This window comes from Hippocampus comes, unplaced genomic scaffold, assembly GCF_001891065.2.
Source record: "Hippocampus comes isolate QL1 unplaced genomic scaffold, H_comes_QL1_v1.1 scaffold172, whole genome shotgun sequence".
NCBI lineage: Eukaryota > Metazoa > Chordata > Actinopteri > Syngnathiformes > Syngnathidae > Hippocampus > Hippocampus comes.
Window position 1 is genome coordinate 76349 of NW_017805072.1, and position 27029 is coordinate 103377.

The 27029-nt window shown below is 40.9% G+C and overlaps 1 protein-coding gene across 5 annotated transcripts in view; it reads left to right on the forward strand.

Annotated features, from left to right (window-relative positions):
- lrrc7 (leucine rich repeat containing 7) overlaps positions 1 to 27029 on the forward strand; it is a 98619-nt gene that overhangs the window by 38625 nt on the left and 32965 nt on the right. For 3 of the 5 annotated variants that reach the window (XM_019864697.1, XM_019864695.1, XM_019864696.1), the window contains exons 2-10: positions 8128 to 8330; positions 10470 to 10587; positions 13284 to 13362; positions 13629 to 13718; positions 16461 to 16517; positions 19364 to 19427; positions 21499 to 21573; positions 21673 to 21817; positions 22151 to 22223. In XM_019864697.1, coding sequence (XP_019720256.1) covers positions 8128 to 8330; positions 10470 to 10587; positions 13284 to 13362; positions 13629 to 13718; positions 16461 to 16517; positions 19364 to 19427; positions 21499 to 21573; positions 21673 to 21817; positions 22151 to 22223 — 904 coding nt within the window. Of the gene's footprint in view, positions 1 to 8127; positions 8331 to 10469; positions 10588 to 13283; positions 13363 to 13628; positions 13719 to 16460; positions 16518 to 19363; positions 19428 to 21498; positions 21574 to 21672; positions 21818 to 22150; positions 22224 to 22425; positions 22444 to 27029 lie in introns of all 5 variants that reach the window. The other 2 variants (XM_019864693.1, XM_019864694.1) reach the window with 1 other exon arrangement.

A 27029-nucleotide genomic window follows, 5' to 3' on the forward strand; every position in this document is an offset into this window, starting at 1 on the left:
TATATATATATATATATATAGAGAGAGAGAGAGAGAGAAATCAAAATCAAAACTCAGGACCATATTGTGAAAACAAATCACATTTGCAATATTATATGTATTCTAAATACGATATTCCACCATTTTCTGGATGGCTATACTCAATATTATTATGCTTTTAATCTTCCAGGCTACTCCTCCCGGCTGACATATGGGACACGATGTGAGTGTCTGTGTAGCATTATTTTGTATATTTTTTTTTTCTCCAGACACTCATTAAATTGCCTGTTATTTTGCTGTTCAAAGTTGGATATGCTCCACTTAGACTTATGTGAATTTTGTCCTCAATCAACCAAGCACTTAATTCCACCCTGTCACGAAAACATTAGGTTAGCTTAGCCTTTAGCATGGCTTCTCCATCTTTCCCTCCTTGTAATCCCTTTGTGTGAAGGGTACTTGTCAGAAGTGTAACTTATTTGCAGCCAATTGAATGATTACAGACTTGACAGATACAAGTCGCATATGGGCAAAAAAAATCGGCATTGAGCTGCAGTGTGAACATAGCCTTATTGTGCCCCAGCTTCATAGCTGACAGTTTATCTGACAGTTGTTTGTTGCTATGCATCACGCAGCAATGCAGAGTACCGTATCCACACCTTTTTTAGAGTCTTCTTAGAGGGGCTGCTGGAGAGCGCCTGCTCGGGACTCCCTTGTTTTGCAATGCTCATGTGAGGAATGACAATGAGACCTGGAAGGGGGTGAGTGGGAGGAGCACTGTCCCATGCCAGAAGCAGAGACGTGTTCTGTTGTTGGACTTCTGTGAGAGTCATGGCCTGTACAAAACGAACACCGTGTTCAGATTGAAGGGTGGCCATGTGCACTTGGCACCAGAACCCCCCAAGCCACTGTTTGATGATTATAAAAAATACTGTACATCAACTAATGTTAGCTGATTATTCGCATTTGAGTTAATCCACCATTTAGTAGTTAGATGTATCAGTGTTGGCAATAGACATACTGTATTCTATTGTTTAACTCACTCGTTTATGACACTGAAGTTTGGCGCGCAGTAGGCGGAGGTTTGTAGTGGGAGGAAGAATCAAGCTCGTCAGACATGTACTCCCTTAACGTGTACAGCCTGCCAACCTCCTTTGGACAATATAATTTTATTGAAAGTGTTGCGGTGAGGAGACTCTTCTTTGAGTAAGCGTGTGAACTTCTTTCTTCGTTGGTGTCAACAAAGTTGTTCTTCAGGTGGGCAAACAAGGCATCGTAACGGGGGAAACAAAAATTTAACGTGAACAATTCCGGGATGATAGTCTTGTTCCAATCGATTCTCGAGACTCGATGCCCAACACGAACAACTGTCTCACTCTATCTAATACGATTGCCTTATGCATCACTGGCCAAACTGGCCGGTAAGTTTTTAATCAACACTCGGCAAAATGAATTTTACCCCACATTTGGTGGGTTGGTGGGTGTTTATTTAGAACCCTGGTTAGTTGACAGGTGTTAATTTGGAATCCACATTCCAGGCATTAAATTCAAAATGACTAAATATTTGCAAAACAAAAAGCAATGGTTTAACAGTTTGAACCTTAAATACCTTAGACTCTATTTTCGTGCCTGATACAAGTCTGGTGTGAGGCTTGGGGTAAATCTGTGCAGGGGCAAATGAGATTACGTTTTGGTATTTTCTCAGGAAGCCAGTTCAGCTTGCCATATTGTAAAAAGCACATTTTGCAGTATGAGGGAGTGAACGCAGCCGTATTGTTTTGCCACCAATTGAAGCGGCTGCTCTGAGTCCCTTTGAATATTGCGTGAGAGAGGCATGCTGCTTGACATTGTAGAAGTAGACAGTGATGCGCTTGAGTCCTGCGGCAGGTCGAGGTGTGAAATATGTTTATAAGGAACTGCAAGCAGACCTCCGATCGCAAATTCACAGATTGGTGAAACAGGCACTCGGAGACTTACTTCCACCCAGATCATGCGTGTCCGTGTGTGAACCCCAAGCACATACCACCACGACCCCTCAATCCCTACAAAAAAATCAATAAAAAATAGCTGTGCCCAGGCCAGTCTGGGATTTTTAAAAATAATAGATAATCATGTGTTCAATGATCTGATTTCTACAGTGATTTGGAGGTTTCGATACACACCGTCATCATCACTGAGAATGAAATACATATCCACCGTACTTGTCCATGTACCTCAGAATCCATCTGCCTGCACCTCCATCACATTCAGCAAAATCACATTCCACATCCTGTGCCAATACTTCGGCGTGGTTCCGGCAGACAATGTTCCTTCTAATTTTCTATGCATGTGAGAATTCACACAAAATCGTTGAGCATCCTTTGGAACACGGTGACCAACTTCAGACATGTGCACTGTGGTCAAAGCAGTATCACACCGGTCCAAAACCCCATAATATTCACGTTCATGATTCAAACAGAAGTATCAATATTGGAATTTAAAAAGACATTTGTAGAAATTGAGCTATCAACTCCATTATTCTATTTAAGAAAAAGTATAAATGTAATGGTTTCAAAACTATTTAAAGTATAGAAGCAATGCAAGGAGGAGAAAAATGCATTGAAGCCGAAGTCCAGTCAAACATTTCTTTTCAATATGTTCTGTTGTAAGTGCCCTGAACAGTTTTCTGAATAATCTCGTGTTCGTGGAATAAGAATCAATCAGATGACATCTTTTTAAGTCACACGCCCTCAACCACACTTGAAACTTTCATCTTAACTCAATGTGGTTTTTCAAATTTGACGGCAAGTTTTTGAAAGCCATTACCTGGTCGCGCTTTAGTTTGGTCCGCATCAGTTATAACACAAAATTAGTTATTTTAGAAAAACCCCAAGCAGGACCAGGGATGTAAGCTGCTTGGCTGGCTTTTCTGGTTACAAACCTCCTCGCTGCTGCTGGTACTCATTTGGGACATGGACAGTCGGAGATCTTACCAGCAAAGTTATAGATCTGCACAATGTATGGCCGGTTATTGATTTGTTGATTTGATTGAGGTACAATGGATCTCTTCCAAACGAAGAGTGTGTTGGAATGTTACATGTTTATAATTCTCATCCAAACCACAATCAACATCACGGAATTTATTTTAGCACAATTTATTTATTGGTGTTTTGAACAATGATAAATTGGAATGAAAACACTCCAAAATAAAATAGTAACATGTTTCGTTTGTGTGTGTGTGTGTGTGTGTCCGTGTGCGCGTGCGTGCGTGCGTGCGTGCGTGTGTGTGTGTGTGTGTGTGTGTGTAAAAAGAGTAAAAGTACAAAGTAAGTGGAAAAATTCAACGCAGGTATAGATAACCCAAATTTTAAGGGGTTAAGTAAGTAAACCAAGTATTCTTACTGTGTTACTTGACACCTCTGGCAAAACCTGAGATTTTAAATTACATGATGTCGATATGTTAAAATAAATCAAACCAGATATGTATCAAAATACAGAGTAGAATAAATCACTGAATAGCGATTTGAGACATGAATAAAATGAGCCCTAGAGAGTTACTTTTATTTGAGCACACAGGTCATTTTAAGCATAATTAAGTGTCAATATAATCTCTGTCAATATAGTCACAAATTATCCCCCTCATAAATCATGGAAAACATGTCATTTCGTAAAACACAAAATGATCTAGTCACCTGACCTCTGAAATGTGCCAAAGAGCATCATTTTAGGGGTTCGTAAACTACGTCCATGTTTGGGGCTTTCTGAGTGGAGTGGTCCTCTTGTCGACTACAACGTCACATCAGTGGTGTGTGTTAATGTGTTAATATATCCTTCAAACTATAGAAGAACAACTGAGTGGTTGCACTACTGAAACTGTAAGGTGTGGTGTTCTGTTTGTTGATGAAACTGGGGTGGAATGAAGGAATGAGTCTAGAAATAGAATGTGTGTGTGTTGTGAGAGCAGTGCACAATTGCTCACTCGCGGGGCTTATTGGAAACATTTCCAGCAGATGTGATATTAGTCTACTTTCAGCCATCAAATTTACAGTTGTGCCAGGCACACATCAAAGGAAACACTGTCAGTTATTCTGGAACGCCCTTGATGGAGCAGAAAGATTAGCCAAACTCCAAGACAAGCGTGTTCAGGCTTGTGTCGCAAATTTCAGAATCCGCCAGTTTTTTACGCTGAAACGCAGTTTATAAATCGAGGGCCGCTTGTCTTTGTAGTGTTTTCAATGCAATATAAATTGAAGGGATTTGGAAATCATTACGTTCTGTATTCATGTTTTACATGATTTCCCAGCTTTATTGGAAATGGGGCTTGAACAACTGTCATCAAAGTTTGACTTCTATTGAAATGTGCACAAGCAGTTTGTACTACAAATTCCGTAGCCAAAAACAAAAGACAGGCCAGGCCGAATTTTGTCCTGGAGTTGTATTTTAAACCTGTCTGATATATTTATGTAAAGCGTCACCAAATGTGGAACAATCACCCACTGAGAGCAGCGTGTTCTGTTTTATGACAGAGAGGATGAGTAAAAATACACCCAGCTCCTGGGAGACCGTCACTATGGCAGCAGTTACCATGGAGATAGCAAGGCTGCACCTGAAGTGTTGGCTGTCATGGGACCCTGAGGGTTTCACCCTCTCGTGCTGCTACTGATAGCACACATGCACATTCAACCACAGAACAGGTGCAAAAGACTATCCATCCATCCATCCATTTTCTAATTCGCCTATCCTCACAAGGGTCGCGGGCGTGCTGGAGCCTATCCCAGCTGTCTTCGGCCAGTAGGCGGGGGTCACCTTGAACCGGTTGCCAACCTATCGCAGGGCACACATTGACGAACAACCATCCACGCTCACTCTCACACCTCGGGACAATTTTGAGTGCCCAATCAACCTGCCATACATGTTTTTGGAATGTGGGAGGAAACAGGGGTACCCAGAGAAACCCTACGCAGGCACGGGGAGAACATGCAAACTCCACACAGGAAGGCCGGAGCCGGAATCGAACCTCGCACCGCTGCACTGTGAGGCAGATGTGCTAACCAGTTGTGCACCGTGCCGCTGCAAAAGACTAATTGAGGTGAAATTCAGAAGAGGGATGATGTGATGTTGGTTTGCTTGTGTGGGTATTTGATTTTGTTGGCTATGCGTGCGTAGCTAGCGAGCGTGCGCGGGTGGGTTGTGTTTGCATGCATGCTATCGGTTCTTGATGTCTCAGCACATTTGTGTTTTATTCATTGCTTTGAAATGCGCAAGATGTGTTTGTACATCCACATGTAGTACTGCCTCTGCAGTGTCCGTCTGCTCAGTCATCATGTTGCCATAGCAGCAAGAAGAGGCAACATAGCCAACCACACACTTTGCTGTTTCACTCCATTGCTGCTTATTTTCATCTTCTTCTTCAGATTTATTTATTTATTTATTGTGCTGGGCTTGGACTCATTCAGTTCACCGTATATTCAAATTGGGTAAATGTAATATTTCACAATATATCACAAATCTATACTAGCTGTCAGTTCACACATTAAAAAAATGGTGTGTTGAATTCATTCAATTTTATTTTGTCAAGTGGTTGCACGAAATAAAATCATCTGAATCCAGATACATTTTTAAAAAATAGATTATACATATACTGAAAAAAAGGTATCTAAATCCAGATGATTCCATTGTGTGCAGCCACTTGACAAAATAAGATTCAGTGAATTGAACACACTGTTTTTTTTCAGTGCACATGTGCGTCTCATTTTTACAAATTATTGACCAATCTAAAGTGTTGAAAATGGCTTGCTCTGTTTGACGTTGCAATGTTAATGGTTGAGCAAACATGCCGTTGAGGGGGTCTCTGTCCGAGCATTCCACCTGACACCAGCGAGAGTAAAATACAATTTTTAAGAGTGTCTTTTGTGTTCTGTGACCAACATGTTTCATCATCATGTAAGATGAAAATTATATTGCACCTTTGTTCCTTCCTGTTTGACAGTGCTTTGGCTTTTTCCTGGCAGGCGTCTATTATACCCGAACTGATTTTGTGCTGTGAAGGTGACTATTCCCAGTCTCCTCTCAATGGTGTCTCTGCCATTCACACCCGATTATTTGTCATTGTCATTGATGCTGACTTAGGAGCAGAATTCTAATTGTCTTTGCTTGAAAAAAGGTTGCGATTTTTAATCAACACCGCATTTGTATAGTGAAGCAATTGCTTCACAATCATTCGCTAATAAAGAAAAAAAATGCTCCACAGACTCAAATGCCATTGAAGTCAATGGGGTATTTTTAATTTGGTGTCGATATCAAAATTAGGAATGGCGTCAGGTTCTGCGCAATACTCAAGCAGACCCAAACAATTCGAGCAAGTTTTACAGGGTTTATGAAACAGAAAGAGCATGTCAATAAACACAATCCAGCAAAACCCAAGTCACAAAAGGTCAGAGTGAAAACAAAAATACTATCAAACCACTAAGGACTGCGGACAAAGTGCCATGGGAGGAATATGAAGGAACAGACCAAAACGGAGAACAAGAAATACCTACAAAAGGCAAGGACACTCGTACAAGCAGAACAAGACGAGACGAAGCTCGAGGGTATACAACATGCAGAAGCACAGGCCACAAGCAAGCAGCCGACATTAAGTTGGCATATTCCTCCTGTGAGTCCGAAATGTCCTGCTGATGATGTTTCCCGGAAGGTGTGACTCAGGAGACTCCACCCACTGCCGGAGTCCCCGGAAAATTGCAACAGAAATCAAACCAACAGAGGGTAGCAAGAAAACAGGATTGTGACCAAATTTTTTCCCCCCATACACTGAACTACTAAAACCTAAAACGGTGAAAACAGCCAAAGACCTCCAAAGTGTGCGGACTAAAAAAATAAAATCAACTGCTTTTTTCCTTTTCTTTTTTTTTTTTTTTTTAACCGACATTTGCAGACCTACTGCAAATTCTTGTTCATCTAATTATAAACTCTGAGCATGCCTGTAGAGTAGGATCTATTGATGATTAATGGTCCATCCCTCTAAAATAAATTGTCTTGCTGGATCTGCAGTCTTTTTTAAAAATCTGATTTAGCCAGATTTAAGACAAATGACAGGTCCTCACTCTGTTCAAGTTCATCTGTCTGTCACCCCAACTCATTGGTAATTGGACATGAGTGTGTTCAATAAAAAGATTATGCTGCATGTCTGTGAATGCTTGTCCCACGCGTCATTCCCTCTTTGATTAAGCTGTTCTCTGACATCAGGGTTTTCGTTTTTTTTTTTTTTTCTCATTCACAATGCAATGAACTCATCTCCTCTCTTTGACCCTCATGATGTCCAACTTGATTGCCTCCACATTAAACAAGACAGAGGTGGCTGCGGCCATAGTTCTTTCTTCTATTTATGAAAACAGGCTGGTCTTCATTGGAAAATATTAACCCTTTCGGGGACAGCGATTACTAGAGAGGACAGCTATTCAAATGTTGTTTTCTCTAATAATAATTCATCGTAATGTGACAGTTGTGCATCAACCACTACAATGGACCCTTATGTGTGTTGCCATCCAAGGTAAAAAAACAAATTTCGTGCCTAGAGCCTAATAAAAACACTTGCCTAATAAAAAAAAATGCTGGCGTAGGTTATCATTATTTGTGCATGAAAGGGTTAAGTAGCCTATGATTGCCAATTTTCTCTTGAAATTCACCAACAATGCATTTAAATAACATTTCCATTCAGCTTCTTAATTTTTAATGCGGTATAAAATGCATTTTATTGCATGCATTAAACATGCAATGGTGTGTGTTGTGGAGAAGGTCAAAGTTGCAACAGGAAGGCATTGTTGTACGGCCTTTCTTATGCATTTTAATTGTTCTTTGGAAGCAAATTGATTAAACTGGCCTGGACCAAAATGATGGCACCCTTAGCTCAGCATTTCGGTGTGTTTGACGTTAGATGTTCCATGCCGATAAATTATTGCAATTTAGAATAAAAATTCCTTCCGTTTAAGGATTGATTGCAGAAATTGTTTAATCTGAAGCCATGAACTCAGTCAGTTCTAAGAGCTATCAGCCCAGTGTGTGCTCTGCCGGTGACCAACGTCTGCGTGGCAAGGCTTCATGATCCTGAACAATACATGTGATATAAAAAGATGGAATTCAATGGCTGCTCCTCTTTTCTTTTTGCCCCTGTAGTACAGTGTCTGGAAATGACAACAAAAAGGAAGCTGATTGGCCGGCTGGTGCCATGCCGTTGTTTTCGTGGGGAAGAGGAAGTGATCTCGGTGTTGGACTACTCTCACTGCAGCCTGCAGCAGGTCCCCAAAGAAATCTTTAGCTTTGAGAGAACTCTGGAGGAGCTCTACCTGGATGCCAACCAGATTGAGGAACTACCCAAGGTAAATCTGAATATGAAAATGTATGATAGATCAATATTCTGAACTTCAAATTCGATTTTCAGCTCGAAATTTAAGTTTGCCTGCACCATCTGCTTTTTATTTATTTATTTATTTATTTATTTTTGTTGAGACAATCTAGTAGTAAATTCACAGTGTGTTCAGCTTTTCAACTCTCAGGAGCATTTCACACTGGCACCCTTTAGTCCTTCAGCAAACCATATTTTTTTTCTATTGATATGATTTGTTTAGTCTTCAGGTTTTTTTTTTTTTGGTAGGGTCCCAAATCATAATTATGGTGGGAAAGCAAACTGTCTTCATTCCAATCTGATGGGCGACTGATTGAAACTGCGTAAATGTTACTACCAGAAATGGCCAAAGTATTCACATTTTTTACTGAACTAGCAGTATTGATATTGGGATTAAAACGATTTGAATAGAAGTTGAACTATAAACTGCAGCTTTTTGTAGATGATTCGTGGTTTTCAAAGTACTTAAAGTATAAAAGTAAAAGTAATGCAAGGAGAATGCAACGAGAAAAACACATGCATTGAAGTCAAGTCAAGCATTGTTCAATGTACCTTGATAATCCAAACATGGTTTTCTTAATAATCTCATTTTCGTGGAATAATAATTAATCAGATGGATTCAGCCATCCCATTCTGTTTAATGACAAAAGGTTGGACCACATCACAAGGTCATGTTGTGCACGACCCCACCTCCCCTCAAAAACATTTTTTTAAGACGGCTATAATGATTATAATGTTATTTTAAAATGTTATGTTGACGGCTTTCCACAGTTCTCCAAGAGAGCTTGGAGCATTAAATCACAGCCTGTTGCTTGGCAGAAGACCATGGCATGTCTTGTACACAGCCATAGCAAACATAGCATATGTACTATTAGCTTACGCTAGTAGTTATTGCTGAGAGCAAATAAATTAAACTCATAACATTTGTCTGAAATTTAATTAATTCTCATAACCTTGACACCCCTTGATAATACATTTTCAGCTTACCTTCATTCACGATGCTTTTTCAACTCTGACAGCGAGTTTTTGAAATTAATTATCTGGTGGCACTGAAGTTTGATTTGCAAAGTTTTCCGTGCATTCAAAATCGGTACGACCGAGGATGTGTGATGGTTGGCAGGCTTGTCTGGCTATGAACCTCCTCGCTAGGTTGGGACACGGACAGTTGAACATCTTCCCGGGAAAGCTACTGGTCTGCGCTAGTTTAATTGATTTTATTGATGTGTTAATGTGCATCACGTGCAGGTGTTGAACATCGCATACAAACCAATAGCGTGTCGTAATGTTCCATGTTGATGCTTCTCATCCAACTACAATCAATATCACTCGATATCCAATTGGTGTTTTGAAAAATGATAAACTGAAATTAACACAACCCAAAATAAAATTGTAACAAGACTTTTTTTTGTACTTTGTTAAAGGAGTAGAAAGTACAGATATTTGCATAAAAATGAAAAGAGCAGAAGTACAAAGAAAAATAATTACTCCTTTCTACTATAGATAGGTATCCATAATTTCTACCTAAGTAAGGTAACAAAGTATTTTTAATTCATTACTCCCGTCCCAAAAATGGAACGTCCCGAATGGACCTACTCTTTCGTCCCATCGGTGGAATGCCCATTTCTGCTCGTAACATTTCGTCAAGCTTTGAACTTTTGAACAAGCCACTTATCATTTTGATTGAAAAAAAAATGTATTTGTTGGATTATGATGTGTTTTTCAGGAAAAGTACAATGAGTAACACATTTCTGTTGATTCGAAACTCGTTTGTTATTGTCAACACAAACAGCGAATGGGGATTTTGAGGTGCAAGTCCGAGCTGTACATTTATAACAATTTTGTACTTTCATTCCTTTCGGCATTTTTGTTGCCATTTTTCTATTCATAGTTCATATTCCAAAATAAGTTTCATTTATGCACACATAGTCCATTGCACTGGTTTCCACTTTATCCAGAGAAAACACAAGCTGTTTAATGGTATTCTGTAACACCAGGAGGCGTTTGACAAATTATTAAGTTTTTTAAATTTTTATTTTCCTTTGAAATAAAAATCAAGCTTTGTCTGTTTTACTAAATGTCATAATATTACTTGTTATTCTTCCTGTTTCTACAGCAACTCTTCAGCTGCCAGGCCTTAAAGAAGCTGAGCATGCCTGATAACGACCTCTCCAACCTTCCAACCACAATTGCCAGCCTGGTTAACCTCAAAGAGCTTGACATCAGTAAAAATGGTAACAACAAAACATAATATTAAACAAATTAAAACAATCTAGAACCACTGGTATAGGTGATGACACTCGGTGGTAATTTGTCAATTAACAATTTGATTTAAGATAAGAAAACCTTTATATATTATATATATATAAATGGGTGAGTCAGGGTGAATCCGGGTTTTCAGGTCCGTCTATTCGTTAGCCTGACAGCAGTCGGCAGGAACGAGTGGCGGTACCTCTCGTTCTTGCAGCGCGGGTGTATCAGTCTCTGGCTGAAGGAGCTGCGCAGTGCTGTCAGGGTGGGCTGGAGGGGGTGGGAGGGTCTGTCCATCATAGCTGTTAGCTTAGCTAGCATCCTCCTGTTGCCCACCTGCTCCAGAGTGTCCAGGGAGCAGCCCAGGACAGAGCTGGCCCTCCTGACCAGTCGGTCCAGTCTCTCTCTGTCCCGGGTTGAGATGCTGCCTGACCAGCAGACTATGCCATAATGAATGGCTGAGGCCACCACTAAAAGACTTAAAAGTCTGTAAAAAAATAAATATGTCTCGTAAATGTGAAACCAGAAAGAATGTTGTTAACAATACTTCCATATGTGATTCAATAAAAATAATGCAATGTATGCAATGTAAAATGAGGCTTGAAAAGTATGAAAAATGAAGCTGTTTGCTTTGCTCTCAAACACTGCGGGCGTGTCTGATGAATGCGCTGGAAAATGAAGTTTCATCACCAAATTCCGATCTCCAACGGTGCAGACTATAAATTCTGACAACTTTCTTGCATGCTTGTGACCCCAGTGACAATAAGTGGTTCAGAAAATGGATGGATGGATAGCAAACACTACGAGACGACACTGTCGTTCCAGTGATACTTGTTGGAGTAAAAATGTTGAAGTGTAGCTATGGTGAATTATCTTTTTAATTATTTACTTTTAGACAGGTTGGGGCGAGTTTCTCCTGTCATTTTTTTTTTCCTGTTTGCCGTCGTCAATCGGCAGCAAAAACCAGTGATGGATTTACACAGGGGTAGGGTGAAACACAGAAGTCACAGATTGATCATTAATTCCATCAAGGACTATGCTCATTCTCAAACAGGATTTTAATTGTGATTCTCTTCGTGTTTATCGAAACAGTTAACTACCATGGAGCAGTAAAACACGGTCTGGTTGATGTCTTTCTTCTTCTGTGTACATGAAATTGCTAAAGTTGTGACAGCTATGTCAATAATGAGCCTATGTTGTAGTGTGACAATATGTACCATATTTTCTGCACTACAAGAAACTTGGAATTATAAATCGCCTCTTCAATAAATGGCCGATTTTAAAACTGTTTTCATATGAAGCGCGCACTGCATTATAAGGCGCATACAGTAGTGGCTGCGGATGCGCTATGCATCCACTGGATGGTACTTCGCTAAAGGGAATACAATACAATACAATACAATACAATACAATACATCTTTATTTATATAGAGCCTTCACAACCCAATCTGCTGTAACAATGAAAACTGGTCACAAACACGGACATGAAACATAAATACAAATGACATCACGAAACAATAAATGAAAGACAAAAGTTATGAAGACAATTCATTCAACAAAAAGGCTCACATCCACAAGGGGCTAAATATCCTGAGAGTGTCTTGCTTGTCTCCTTCATTTAGTCAGTAGTTAACTATGTTTGCGGTATTATCTTCATTGCATAATGGCTGCGCAGAACTCAGAAAGTAGTTGTGTGTTTGAGTATGTGTTAGCGAATGCCCATGTAATTTAGTGTCGGGCAGAAGCCTTTCAGGTTACAATTGGGTCCTGCTCATAATCCCCACTAGATGGCAGAGGAACACAAACAGGGGAAACAACTCAACGGGGAATATAAAGTGAGTTACAGGCTCTTTATATTCGGTGCACTGTCGGCTTTTGAGAAAAATTTAATGCTTTTAGGTACACCTTATGTTGCGGAAAATACGGTAATTCAGAAATGGATAAAACAAAGGAAACATGACGGAACACAACAGTCGTTTTAAACAAGAAATAAAAACTGTTTTATCCTCTATGACATAGAGGATAAAACATAGAGTATATGTTGTACAGTAATGCCCTGTTGATTTTTTTTCTTCTCATGATATTTTTAGGTTCCAAATTGACAATCCTCTGTCGACGAATGGGTCTACACAAGTTTTTTTTTCGTTCCAGACCACAGTCCGTGCCCCAATGAGAGGGTGCCGATAAATTGGCCACTGTGGTCAAGATTTTGGGACCCTTTACAATTTAAACACACAAAAATGTGTGCCACAACTGAACTATCCTGATTAGAAGAAACTGTGACTTTTATTTCATTTTATATTCACGTTTATTTTATATTACCAGAGTGGCTTAAAAATAAATTCTACTTCTCCACCACTGGAACAGCTTAAGAGCAAAAAAGGCAATTCTATTTTTTCTTCAGCTTTAAAGATCTTGATTTTCGATACTGCCATAACTTTCTAATTTGGAAGACAGAGGAATTGGGAAGAAAGGGCGAGGGAATGAGCATCAGCATTTCGATTTTTCTCATAGATCCACAGTTATTTAAAAACTGCAATTAAAAACCACAGAATAACAAAAATTTTACAAATTTCAAACAATCAAACTCTTACACCATAAAACATGAAACTCTGAATCATGCATCACCAAAAAAGTTGTCTTGTCGTCAGCTCTTCCTCTCTCTGATCTTTTCTACCAGGTATCCAGGAATTTCCAGATAATATTAAATGCTGTAAAGGCCTGTCAGTGGTTGAGGCCAGTGTCAACCCCATCACCAAGTAAGACATCACCCGACATCTTGGAACAAACAATAAGATTTTCATGTTTGTGCTGTGATAATTTCACCTATTTGTTTGAAAGCAGGAGAACAACAATGTACAGCATTGTATCCTTGCATGGAAAATGTGTTTAGTATAACAGCAAATCTACTACAGAATTCGTATGAGCTCAAATAGTGACTTAAAAATGACATGCGTGCTCTCGTTTTTCCTTCCTTTGTACAGTGTACTGCATTTACAGTGCTTACTCGCGTCTTGCCTTCCAGGCTCCCAGATGGCTTCACGCAACTCCTGAATCTGACTCAGCTCTTCTTAAACGATGCCTTCCTGGAGTACTTGCCAGCTAACTTTGGCAGGTAATTCCATGCATGGTAATCAGCGTGGTGTGTTGTGATTGGCAGCCATTTTGGAAGGTATTTAATGTTCCAGTGGCTTTTTTTTTCGGTGTTTTTGGAATGATGCATTGGTTTGACATGCACACGTATCTAAGACGAAATGCCAGCGAATTTTGGTCATTCATCAGCGACGGACATGGAAGTCCATTGTTGTCAGTCGTCTTTATTTCAGGCTGACCTAGTCCATCACTCCATTATCGTTATTTTGAGCGTGCTTCTTTCATCACTAAATGACATTTCATCAAAATGATTTTAGGGCCGTCAGTAAAAAGCTAATTACAAGGGTAAGAACACACAATTTTATTCATTCAGAAACGGTTTGGACCAATTCACAAATAACAAAACAAAACAACAACAAAAAATTCTTAAACTATTACTGCTCCTCCTCTTGCTTCACGTCCACAAAGTGCTCCTCGTCTTTTTTTTCCTGTTCATGAAGGACGGCCGAAAATCGCTTCCGGTGGTGTATACAGCAGGGGTCCCCAGCCTTTTTTGCCCCACGGACCGGTTTAAGTCAGACAATATTTTCAGGGACCGGCATTTAAGGTGTGGCAGATTAATACAACAAAATAATATGGTATGAGCTGCATGAAAACTGTGGTGTTTTCGAAATATAATAATAAACACAAGGACCGTGTAATCTGGTCGCAACACTCTTATCGCTCTGGTAATGTTTCATGCCTTCAAAATACGATACAACGCAAATTCAAAGTGCATGAAAATGACGACTCACCACAGCCCCAAGCTTGATTTTCTGCAACCAGACGGTCCCATCTCGGGGTAATAGGAGACAATGACACCTCAAGTGTGTGGTTTATGTCCAGTCTACTTTGTAATTTTGTTTTAGTTGCACATTTGGGATCTCCAAGCAGCTTTTTTACTCATTTTGCGGGCTTCAGCGTTTTGTTTTTGAGCGTCATCGGTCGCGTGACCGAGAAGTGTGGCTTGACGTGAGTCAAGCGTGACACAGACGGATGTAACAGAGAATCCGGTAATTTTTCAAAATAAAACATCTTTCGTATTCCGAAATAAATAAAACGGAAATAAGGTAAGTTCTTTCTGTGCGGCCCGGAACCAAATGCCCTGCGGACCGGTACCGGTCCGCGGACCGACGGTTGGGGACCCCTGGTATACAGTATTCCGTCAGTGCCTCAAAGTTCCTGTCAGTTGTCAGTCCGCCAGTGAAAACCGGGGTCCATCAGTGACGGACTGACAGTCCTTCTGTCTAGTTTACATACTATTATTTATTCCATGTATGAATTTGGAGCATTTGCATTTCTTGCAACCTGACAGTACTGATACTGATGTAGGATTGAGCCTCTTTAGGTCTGATTCTCGCGTCTGTATTCAAGTTGCCCTCTGTTAACACTCAGGCTTTGATAATGTGTGTGACATGAAGATGTGAGATGGATGATGATTATTCAGTACCTTGGTGCGATACAATTGATGCCTGAAGTTCACATGCTGAGCTCCCAGTCAATGTTCTGGGGTTAAAATCTCAGCTCAGACCTTGATGCGTGGAATTTGCAAGTTAACTTGTGCCTAGGTACTCTTCTTTCCTTCCACAGTGCAAAAACATCATACTTTATCCATCCATTCATCCACCCCTCATCCGAACTGCTTATCCTCACAAGGTTTGCCGGGGTGCTGGAGCCTGTAGCTGCTGTCTTCGCTGAACCAGTTGCCAGCCAATCGCAGGGCACACACAGACGAACAACCATGCACACACACTCACAATCACACTTAGGGGCAATTTGGAGTATTTAATTCACCTAGCATGCATGTTTTTGGAATGGAGGAGGAAATCGGATTTCCCGGATAAACTCACTCACTCGGAAAGCACATGCAAACTCAACGGGATTCGAACCTTGGACCTCTCTACTCCATCCATCCATCCATCCATTTTCCGATACACTTCTCCTCACAAGGTTCGCGGGGATTGCTGGAGCCTATCCCAGCCGTCTTTGGGCAGGAGGCTGGGGACACCCTGAACCGATTGCCAGCCAATCGCAGGGCACACACAGACAAACAACCATCCATGCTTGCACTCACACATAGGGACAATTTAGAGTGTTTAATCAGCCTAGCATGCATGTTTTTGGAATGTAGTACCCGGAGAAAACCCACGCATCCCCGGGAGAACATGCAACTCCACACAGAGAGGCCGGAGCTGGAATTGAACTCGATACCTCTGCAGTGTGAGATTGACGCGCTAACCACTGGACCACCGATCCGACCTCTCTACTGTGAGGCGGAAATACTAACCAGTCACCCATAGTGCCGCCCACATAATACTTTATGTTAATTGAGTATTCTTAATTGCTCTGAGGTATGAGAGTGTGAATGGTCGTTTAGCCATATATTTTCGAATGACTCAGTTGTGAGCTGTCACTCTGAAGGGGATCTCTGTGGAAATGGATGGATGAATGAATGGATGGATGAATGGATGGATGAATGGATGGATCCAAGTCAAATAAGTTTGATTCAATAAAAATGGAGAATCGGATCTTTAATTTCCCATGTGTATAATTTTGGATGGCATTTCAATTTAAAAAGTGAACTTTGTGATCCTTCTTTAGTGGATAAATAATAAATAATATTATATATACAGTACTGTATTAGTTGTAGGAATAAAATCACGAATAGTATATGTTCATTTTAAGAAAATCGTCTTAGATTTTTGTTTCTTGTTTGTTTTGGGAGACTCTCCAAACTTCGGATCCTGGAGCTGAGAGAGAACCACCTGAAAACCATGCCAAAGTAAGACTCACTATGTGTTTGTTCCTGTGATCTGGCTTTCCTTGAGATTATTTCGTCTCCAACAATTTATTCAAACCTCCACTCTTGGACTGAGATTTACTTGCATGCCTGACAGGTGTTCTTCAATACTGGTGAAGCCATTTAGTGTATAAATGTAACCTGTTGAAAAGGCTGATGTATAAAATCGTGCACACATTTTCATCGTTGCCATATTATCATAAGGGCCACTAATGGAGTAAAAATCACTGCATGCACTCAATCTTGTGTACCAATCTGTTCTTCCATTCCGATTTAGTTTCAAGATAAAATGCTTATGACCAAAATGTCTGACTCACTCACTCCTCTAAGAGCTGTTACCGTCCCATGGCAGGGTTTGAATGTTTAGGGCTTTATATCACCCAACGCAATCCAAAACACCACTCAGAACCCCGTCCAATGAGAAACACAATTGGACCATGTTTTTGGGTCAATGGGAACCCCGCCTGAAGCCAGGCCTGGCGATTGGACTCAGTGGCGAGCACCTGGTGGCTGAGTCTGGACTCTGCACCCACACACTGAAGAGGCAATTTGTGTCCCCCTTCCCATGCGCTCTCCGTTGGCTGGAGTGTCAAAAAGTTGGGTGGAATGTGAGCTGGGTGGCAGCCAAAGGTGGGGATCTTGAGCCACTTCATCCCCAGCTACAGAAGATGGCCTAAGGAATGTGCAACACCCTGTCTCTTGCAGGGCAAGAGCTCAAGCTGATGTGCGAGGTTGATAGGTTCCAACTAGATATAGACAATAGTTTGGGCTCCTGAGTAATTACTCTTCCACTCTAGAATTGCCCCCAGTGAGAGGGGCAGAGCAGGTGTGGGCATACTTATTGTCCCCCAGATCATTTGTGTCTAGGTACCAAACAGCAGCTCAGAACGGCCTCTCCATTGACAGTGAGACCTGGGAGGGTGTGATTTGGTGGAATGGTCCCCTTGACCTGAACCCAAGTGGTGCTTTGTTGTTAGAATGCTCGGCTCATCACCATGTTCAAGTGTGAGTGTCCATATGTGCACTTGTCACAAGGACACCCAAAGCCGCAGTTTGATGATTGACTTTGTGGTAGAAGAGGGGGAGCAGAGCTCTCAAATGATCACTTCCTGTTAGTGTGTTGGCTCCGAGTTACAGGTGGCGCAATTGGACTGTTCTGGTTGTCCTCGGACAGGGGTGTCAGACATTGTAGATACCGTTTCTCTCGGAGGGCCATTATGACTGAAACTATATAAAGAAGTCAAGGATAACGGTTTATTCAACTTTTGTTTAAGTTACTGTTATGAGGTGTTTGGTAACAAGAAAATGCTGACAATGTCTCTGCTATTTATTACATAGGAGAATTTGAAATTTTGGTACAGATTTTAGCAATGAGCATTGAATTTGATATTTTTGATTTGCTTTCACAGGGCATATAAAATGATGTTTTCAAATCTCTAAATGACCTCGCGCCACCTTACCTCTCTGAGCTCATCCACCCGGACACACCTGCCCGGCGCCTCAGGTCTGCGGACCAGACATTATTAGAAGTACCAAGAACTAAACTGAGGCTCAGAGGGGATCGAGCCTTTTCTGTTGCTGGTCCTTCTCTCTGGAATGACCTCCCACTGAACATTCGGCAAGCCTCCTCGCTGCCCATCAGCACTTTGTATGCAGCGATGGCTGTTTGAAAGTTCTCTATAAATACAGTTGAGTTGAGCTGAGTTGAGTTGAGATGTGGTGGGCCAATCTGGCCCCCATTTCTTGAGTTTGACACCTATGTCCAAGAAGATGTTTCGCCACTCATCTGAGTAAGCTTCATCAGTGAATGCGACAAGGCTTGGTTAGGACTGCACCAGCTCGAGTTGGCGTGGAAAACCCAACTATTTAAGGTATGAATAGTATACTGTATGTGGGTCAGTTTCCACGTGTTTTGCATGAGCAGTCATGTTTGTGACCATGTTTGCAGACTCAATGTATCTTAATTAGCCTCGGAAAGCTTTGGGATCTCCTTGGAACAGCTTGACAAAATAGACTTGGTGTCCACCGGGCTTAGGCATTCATAGGAGAATGCAACGCAGAAGTGGTAGCAAAGGCATAAGCAGCATGCACATTACATCCAGCCATCCATTATCTGAACCGCTTGGCCTTATGAGGGTCGCAGGCATGCTGCAGCCAATCCCAGTTGTCTTCGGGCAGTAGGCGGGGGACACCCTGAACTGGTTGCCAGCGAATCGCAGGTCACACAGAGACGAACAACCATTTACACTCACAATCACACCTTGGGACAAAATGTTCAATCCACCGAGAGTAGATGCTTATGGAATGTGATATAAAACCGGAGTACCCGGAGAAAACCCAAGCAGACATGGGGAGAACATGCTAACTCCGTACAGGAAGGCCAGACGAAGGCACCCTGCACCTCTGCACCAGACGGGCTCCACAGTCAACCTCCGTGCCGCCCTTGCACAGTACATACAATACCTGAATCAGCCTGATGCCACATTATATGACATGCATGCATGGAGGCAAACTGGTGTTATCAAGATCATGACAAGTGACGACAGCCACAGACATAATGGAAAATTCATATTTGAACAAATACTATGCTAGGGTTCCATACATACTTTTTTAAAAATCCCTCTCAAGAATACCACTCATTTGTCATCTTGAGGCCCAAGTTAATTGTTGGCATAACATTCAAATAATAAAAACTACAATATTCCAATACTTATTAATCACCTGAAGGTGGACTGCTTGATTGTAATCATTGGAAACATAGAATTTACTTCCACTCAAAGTTACCAAGCTTTCTTGTGATCGTAGGTGTCTGCATTCTCTCATTCCAGGTCTATTCATCGACTGACACAGTTGGAGAGATTGGATCTGGGTAGCAATGAATTCTCTGAAGTGGTGAGAATGTGTGCTGTTCTATTTAGCAGGTGGTGTTCATCTAAAATGCCAATGTAAAAAAAAAAAAAAAAGTGGTTCTCTTTGGACAGTTGTCTGTGTTTAAATAATAATTAAAAATTAGAGCTGTCAGTTTAGCGCTTTATTACGGCATTAATTTAAATCAATTTTAACGTGATTAAATTTTTTATCGCAATATTAATGCGGAAACACGTCACGGCGGATGTTACGTTGCTCGATAAATAAACCGGAAACAAAACAACAAGCGCGCTGCACAGGTCCACACTCCACACCCATGTCTGTTTTGCCAGCCACGGCAGCGCGAGACACCGAAAACGGATACTTGAAGAGTTTATGAATGGAAAGTTTACTTTTAAAAAGTTGCCAGATGGTTCCACTGACAAGACCAAAGTTACCTGTATGTTTTGCAGTCGTAAACTGAGCTATCATCTTAGCACGTCGAGTCTGAAATACCACTTAATGGCCAAGCACACAGCTGATGTGAGTACTCCGCCCCCTCGTCTCAGACAGACAGCTATGGATCATTTCAAAGCGAAGAAAATGGATAACACGACGAAGAACAAATTTGCTGAAGCCATAGCTAAATGTATGACTACTGCATGCAAGCCTGTCAACATTGTCCACAGCTCGACTCAAGCTAAAATCATTCGCATTGCATCAAACGACTCCACTACGGATTGCCAGCGAGAGCCTCCATTACAAGCTTGGAACTATTTTGTGTGGAAGGTTACCGTGTTCCGTGTCCATATAAATAAAGGGGGTGGAGCTTCTCCGTGTTCGTCTGAAAGCGACGGTGTGCTGAGGCACGTTGAGAGTTCAGCGGTGCAGCGGTAGCGACCACACTGAAAATAATAAAACGTCTCCAGTGTTGTGCCTCGAACCAAGAGTAGTCATCTGAAATGATGTCTAAACAAAACCATAGAGAGACTTCCGCGCAAGAAGGACAAAGAGAATCAACATAGCCTGACTGCTGTGTTCAAAGCAAACTTGAGAAAAACGAAGTATGCAACCATGGCTTAAATCCACTATAGGCTGAGTACTAGTTTACCTTAGATGTGCACTTTATAATTTTATATTGCTCTGTTTTGATTCGCGAAAAAGAGCTGTTAAAGGAGCTGTTGTGTGACAAAATATTTTTTTCACTGATGTTGATGGACAGTGTTATTGTGTGAGAGATTATGTGTGAATAACTGCTTCAAGTGAAAAATGTTCATGTAAAATTGAAAATCTAAATTGTTGTTTCAGTAAATACTTGCATTTTGCACGTAGAAAACTGATCCACGATTCCATGTTGATGAGAGCATTAAAACGGGAAAAAACAGGACAAAAAAATATAAAAGAAATTTAGAAATGATAAAAAAGTGTGATTAATTGCGATTAATTATGAGTTAACTAAGACATTTGTGCATTTAATCACGATTAAATATTTTAAATGTTTGACAGCACTATTAAAAATATATATAATATAGATAGCACGGGAAAGAATCACAAACAATGTCGGCAAGTCCCATTTCAGGGGCGGCCTCCTTCGACATTCTCATTTCAAAAACTGGTGCAGCATATGATGAATCTTCTCAAGACATCGTCTCATTAAGGAGTAAGGCATGAGTTCAGCTGGACCATGAAATGGGACACAGTGCCATGAGGGGGCTGAGGGAGAGAAGACCGGATGTAAGTTGACAGGATTTGACATCTGGGTCAGACAGGAAGTTCGCCGCATGGTTTGCATCCCGCCAAGAGTCTCGCCCACTAATTTATGTTCACCACGCTCAAAGGCCATGACTCTCTTTGCGAATGTGACTGGTTCTACTCCACCATAACAAGTGTCTTCTCTTCATTATGATGGTGTCATTTAAAATTAAATATTATTATCTTTGTAAATAGAGTTTTAGATAGTTTAGAGGGATTTAGATGTAGTGTACCTAATGAAGCATAAAGTGAATGTAAATTGTCACAGTAAAATGTAATTTGAAATTTGTCACTGAAAGTTTCTGGTCAAAAATATTTTGGCCGTTTTTATTTTGTTGACATGTGTGGTCTATTTGCATCTTAGCCGGAAGTGTTGGAGCAGATTCATAATCTAAAGGAGCTGTGGATGGATAACAACTCTCTCCAGTCCATACCTGGGGTAAGGAAACTAATTATAAAATACTGTATGTTCTTTTTTTTTAATTTTATAGAAGTGGTTTATCTATGATTTGCCTTCCTTATCTCTCTGACTCTGCAGTCACTAGGAAAACTTCGCCAGCTGCGCTACTTAGACTTAGCTAAGAATCGTATTGAGAATTTGGACACGGATGTTTCAGGTTGTGAGGCCTTAGAGGATCTTTTGCTTTCCTCCAACATGCTTCAGCATCTCCCTGACTCTATAGGTGGGTCCTCAGACACACACATTATTTTATTATACAATATAAATAAGAGCCTTTACAGACCACAGACCTCCATCTACAGCAGTTCAAACATTTTTTTTAACAATACAGTTGTGCTCAGAGGTTTACATACCCTTTGGGTACGGAAACTTCTAAGCACCACTGTATGCTTGCCAACTAGTGGTGAATGGTGATATTTACATTTGTGCTCATTAAGTGTACACACCCCTTGGGTATGTCAACTTAGGAGCACAATTGTATCTGGGCTGCAATGTGAACCTGTAAACAAAGTTAATTTGTATTTACCGACGTCTTTGCATTTGCATGGCCTTACAGGAATGTTAAAGAAACTTACAACACTGAAAGTGGATGACAACCAGTTGACCTCACTGCCGGGAACTATCGGGAGGTAAGAAATCTCCACGAGCATTCAAGTCATAAAGGCCAATTAAAGCCACGTAGATCAGTTTTTGCTTGCTAGTTCATCACTAGGTGTTATTCTCTGGAGGGTTATGTACTTTCCTTGTTTACTACTCTCTGTTATTGTGCTGGCTGATGATTTGGGGGGGCGGATTCTGTGTGTTGCTTTTGCTGCGTTGCCGTGGCATAAGTGCGAAGCCCAAGCAAGGGTGAGTAACTTTAGAACATAGTTTGTTGCTTCAGGGATGTGTTCAGAAACCAGAGAGAGATGTTCAGTTGCGTCACAGATACAAACACACCATGAGAAAAAAAAAAAGATTGCATCACTTCACACAAACTAAACAATTTTTTGTTTTGAGTGCACAAATGTTTCCCCATAATTTCTTCCTTGAATGGTAAATTGGTCTTAAAGTCCTCACAGACACAAAGTTTCTTTGCATGTGATGGATCAGAGCACAACACAATGGACTCCACTGGAGACAACAAATAGAATAGAAAAGTATATTGGAGCAGTGATATTGCTCTACTCTTTACAGTTAAATAACTTTTATTTGTAACATCATGATGTAATTGCATTGTAACAGAGATAAGTTGTGATAGATAATTTACAATATTTTCATCTGCTGTGCTTTTTATCTTGATGCCCTGAAAACAATGCACCTTTCTGAATAAGTCCCTGGGATTAACTTCAATAAGCACACCATTATTTCCCTTCTGCTGATACCTTAGAACGTAGCCCTCCTTCACTAATGACTTCCTTGAAATCAGTGTGTTCCCCATAATTAGGCTCATGCCGTCTCAAGTTATTCCTTTTAATCAACTTGTATTTAGACACTAATAAATGACATTAGGTGGCACAGTGATCGCATGGTTAGCACATCCACCTCAAAATGTAGAGGTACAGGGTTCGATTCCGGCTCCGGACTTCCTGTGTGGAGTTTGCATGTTCTTCACGTGCCTGCGTGGGTTTTCTCAGGGTACTCCGGTTTCCTCCCGCATTTCAAACCATACATGGCAGGTGAATGAAACACTCTTGATTGTCCCTAGGTGTGAGTGTGAGCACGGATGGTTGTTTATCTCTGTGTGCCCTGCGACTGGCTGGCAAACAGTTCAGGGTGTACCCCGCCGACTGCCCGAAGACAGCTGGGATAGGCTCCAGCATGCCTCACGACCCTCGTGAGAATAGGCGGATTAGAAAATGGATGGATAGATACATGTCATTAATATATTTGCATTTCACCTTTAATGAATGCAACATAATTTATCTTGGCAAACAACTCTCTTTGCCTCCTCGGTCCCAAATGTATGGGATTTATATTATCTGTCAATAGTATTCTAACATGCAAAATAATTATATAATTTGTGTACAGTTCATGGAATGTGTATGATCTCTATCCTTGCAGCAAAATTGGTGCCAATCTACTATTTTTTTAGGTCTATACTTGCTTAAAAATATAAAATCTAAACACATAGGAACCTCTAAGGTTGAACACAGTGCTATCCGCAATGCTATTCAACAACCAAATAATCTGTTCGAAGGTTGATCTGTCAGCAAGAGGCTGAACAACTCAAGACTTTTGGCAGTCGACTAAAATGATGAAAATCAAGTCAAAGTCGATTAGTCGATGACGTTACTGATTATTTTTGAAGCACAGTACAGCTAACCTCAACCTTTTTCGTACCGCAGATGTGTTCCACATAAAAGACGTATTTCGACACACCGGCAAAGACGCAAATGCAAATAAAAAAGATTGCAAATCCATTCATTCATTTTCCAAACATCTTATCCACTACAACTCACCATTATGCTGAATGTGCTTTGTCATAATTAGGGGAGCCCTGCGCATGTTTTTTTCTGTCCAACTAGGCTCATCTTGTGAACCATAACAAAGCGTGTTTCAAATGCGGGATCACAGCCTGGCTGCTGTAGAAATAAAATAGATTGATAGGCTTTCATACTTTAGTGACCAAGCTATTGGACTTATTTTTGGTCAAATATTTCCACCCGCTTTTGGCAGACTACAGTAATCCCTCGTTTATCGCGGTTAATGGGGACCAAAACCACCCACGATAAACGAAAATCCGCGAAGTAGCGACCAATTTATTATTATTTTTTTTTTAAGTCCGCAAAAAGTCTGCAAACTGTCCGCAAGAAGCTGCAAAACAACAGCGAGTCACATAGAGCAACATATACAGTACTGTACTCCATGTATATTGAAAGAAAAAGTTATTATTTATTTATTATTATTTTTTTTTTATGTTTGAAAAAATCCGCGATGCACTGAACCCGCGAGAAACGAACCGCGAAGTAGCGAGGGATCACTGTACTGCAATAGGTATTACCACATTGTCGTAAAGCTACACAAATGTCACATTGTTAGTGTTTATTGCAATATGAATCCATTTCTCCTTACCACACAGTTGTTGCACACGCAATATTGGGCAAAACATTTGCCAACAAAGATTTAGATTCATCTCGCGCCGCTCACGCTCATTCCCCCACGGTCCCACTGGTATAAATATCATAAGACAGCAATTGAAATAGCCGAAGCTTGCAGCCTAAGCGCTATTCTCATCTAGTTAATTCCGTGCTCTCTGGCCCACCCAGATGTATGAAGACAGTGTCGCCTTGCTGGCTGCACATTTCATTGCTCCACAGAGTGTTATAGTCTGGGGGTGGCAGCTTCAGTGTGTCAGTTCCTGCTTCCACCATGTAGACTGTGTGCCTCTCTAGCGCTGAATTTAAAGGAAATGAGAGGACCGTTGCGAATTTAGTTGGCTGTGTTCAACCCACAAATGCGCAAACCACCTGTTTCTAATTGTGCGCATCTGCAAAACTACCAAAAATAAGGAAATTCCACCCATGCGTACAGCTGCACTGTGCCTCGCAGTAGACTTGGCATGAATCTAGAGCCCTTGGTGTATTATCACCCCTAGTTAGGTTGGTTCTTACTTTGGCTATATGTTGCAAAACATAGCAAAAATGCGCCCCCTCCACCACACACACACACACGCACGCACGCACGCGCGCGCGCACAGAGTTAATCCTTTATGATCTCTGCACTAAGGTCTTTCTGATAACGCTAATATCTCCCGTTATATCATGCATGTCATTCCCTCTATTGCCAAAAGTGTTGAAGACACATCACGAAAAGCCAAATATAAAACATAACAGAGACAGAGCAGAGTCAAGTTAGTACTCTGACACTTGCTGAAATTAACCCTTTCAGGGACAACGGTTACTACAATGGACAGTTTACCATGTTATCAGGTTACAGGGTGCATGAAAGGGTTAAGTTTGACAAAGTACGCATAAGTTATGGCTGACGTCATGCGTGACGATGGTTCAAACTCTGAAGTGACATGTCCCTTCAGAGAGGCATTACTCATGAAACATTTCAGTTAAATTATGAATGGGTCTAATTCAGTGACGTTAACTTTCGTAGATCCACCGTATAGTGGCTAAGGCAAACTAGGGAAAACAAAAAATTAATAAATACCGTCAGTTTACAGAGACTCGCGGCATAAATATACATAGTTTCAACAGATAATTTATGGCTGCTAAACTGGAAAACAGTTAGCTCAAGCAGCCATCTACACATGCCTTAGAAATTGGATACTGCATGCGCATGAATGTGATAAATTGCTGAGTTAGTTAGGTGTTAACGAAAATGTCCAGCTTGCTCGACCTGACCCATTTTGTATCGTTTTCAAAAAGAACCTCATGTGCTGTATTGCTCATTTTGTTTCTCCTTTCTGCCTGAGGAGATATACATTAGTGACTAACCAGGGCTCTTCTTAATGAGCTGCTGTAGCACCTATAGAATCATACCGCAGCAGGGGAAAACATTGCAGGGCCTTCTTTGCTTCAGTGTGACACCTGGCACTGCTTTAAGGATTTGTGGGCTGGTAAGATATCTAAATAAAGGATAAGAAAGTTCCCCCCGCCCCTCCTCTCCACTATTCTCTCCTCTCCTCCGACCGTATGGTGGCCCAGATGGTCCAGGCTGGTGGGAATAATAACGGCAGACTCTTGCAATGTTAACAATAACAGTACTTGAATGTAAAATGCTCGGCTCATTAGCATGAGTCTGCTGTTAGCCAGGCCAGTGGTGCTCAAAGACAAGTGGGTCAAAGGGCCTTGTCGAGCCCCATGGACATTACTGTAAACATGTTCGGCTTGTCATTGACGCACACATTTAAAATGTATGATGGAGGATCAAAATCGAACCCATATTGTAATAAAGTCCTACGAAGCCTGTGCAATGATTGTTCATGAGCAGATTCATGTGATGATTTATTGATTCTTAAATGTGCTGATCTTTGACTTTTCTTTATGATCTTAGTTGTTGCTCTGAAGGCAAATGAAGAGGTCCTTTCCAAAACCAGATACTGTAAATGCATAAAGAATTAAGACACACAAAAAAGGCTTTTGAGAGACTATCATGTATTTGCACTCTATATGTAATTTATTAACCCTGCAGTCCACCATTTACAGAGCTCAATTATGTCTTTTACCTGTCTTTGTAAACGAACTCTCCTTATTGTCTTCATACAGCAATAAGTTGAAGGATGGTGTTGATTCCAGCAAAGCTATGAATCTCTATTTTTGTAGTTTTGTGTTGTATGGGTCTGGTTTAATCCTGTTGTACTGAAACAAGCTTACAAACGGTTTTACACTCGCATTCTATACCACATTTTGAACTTGGTATTCAGCTCATGATAGTTGTTCCTGAAAATGATTCGAAGCCCAGCAAGGAATATCACCATCCATATGCTTTAAATAATTATATCA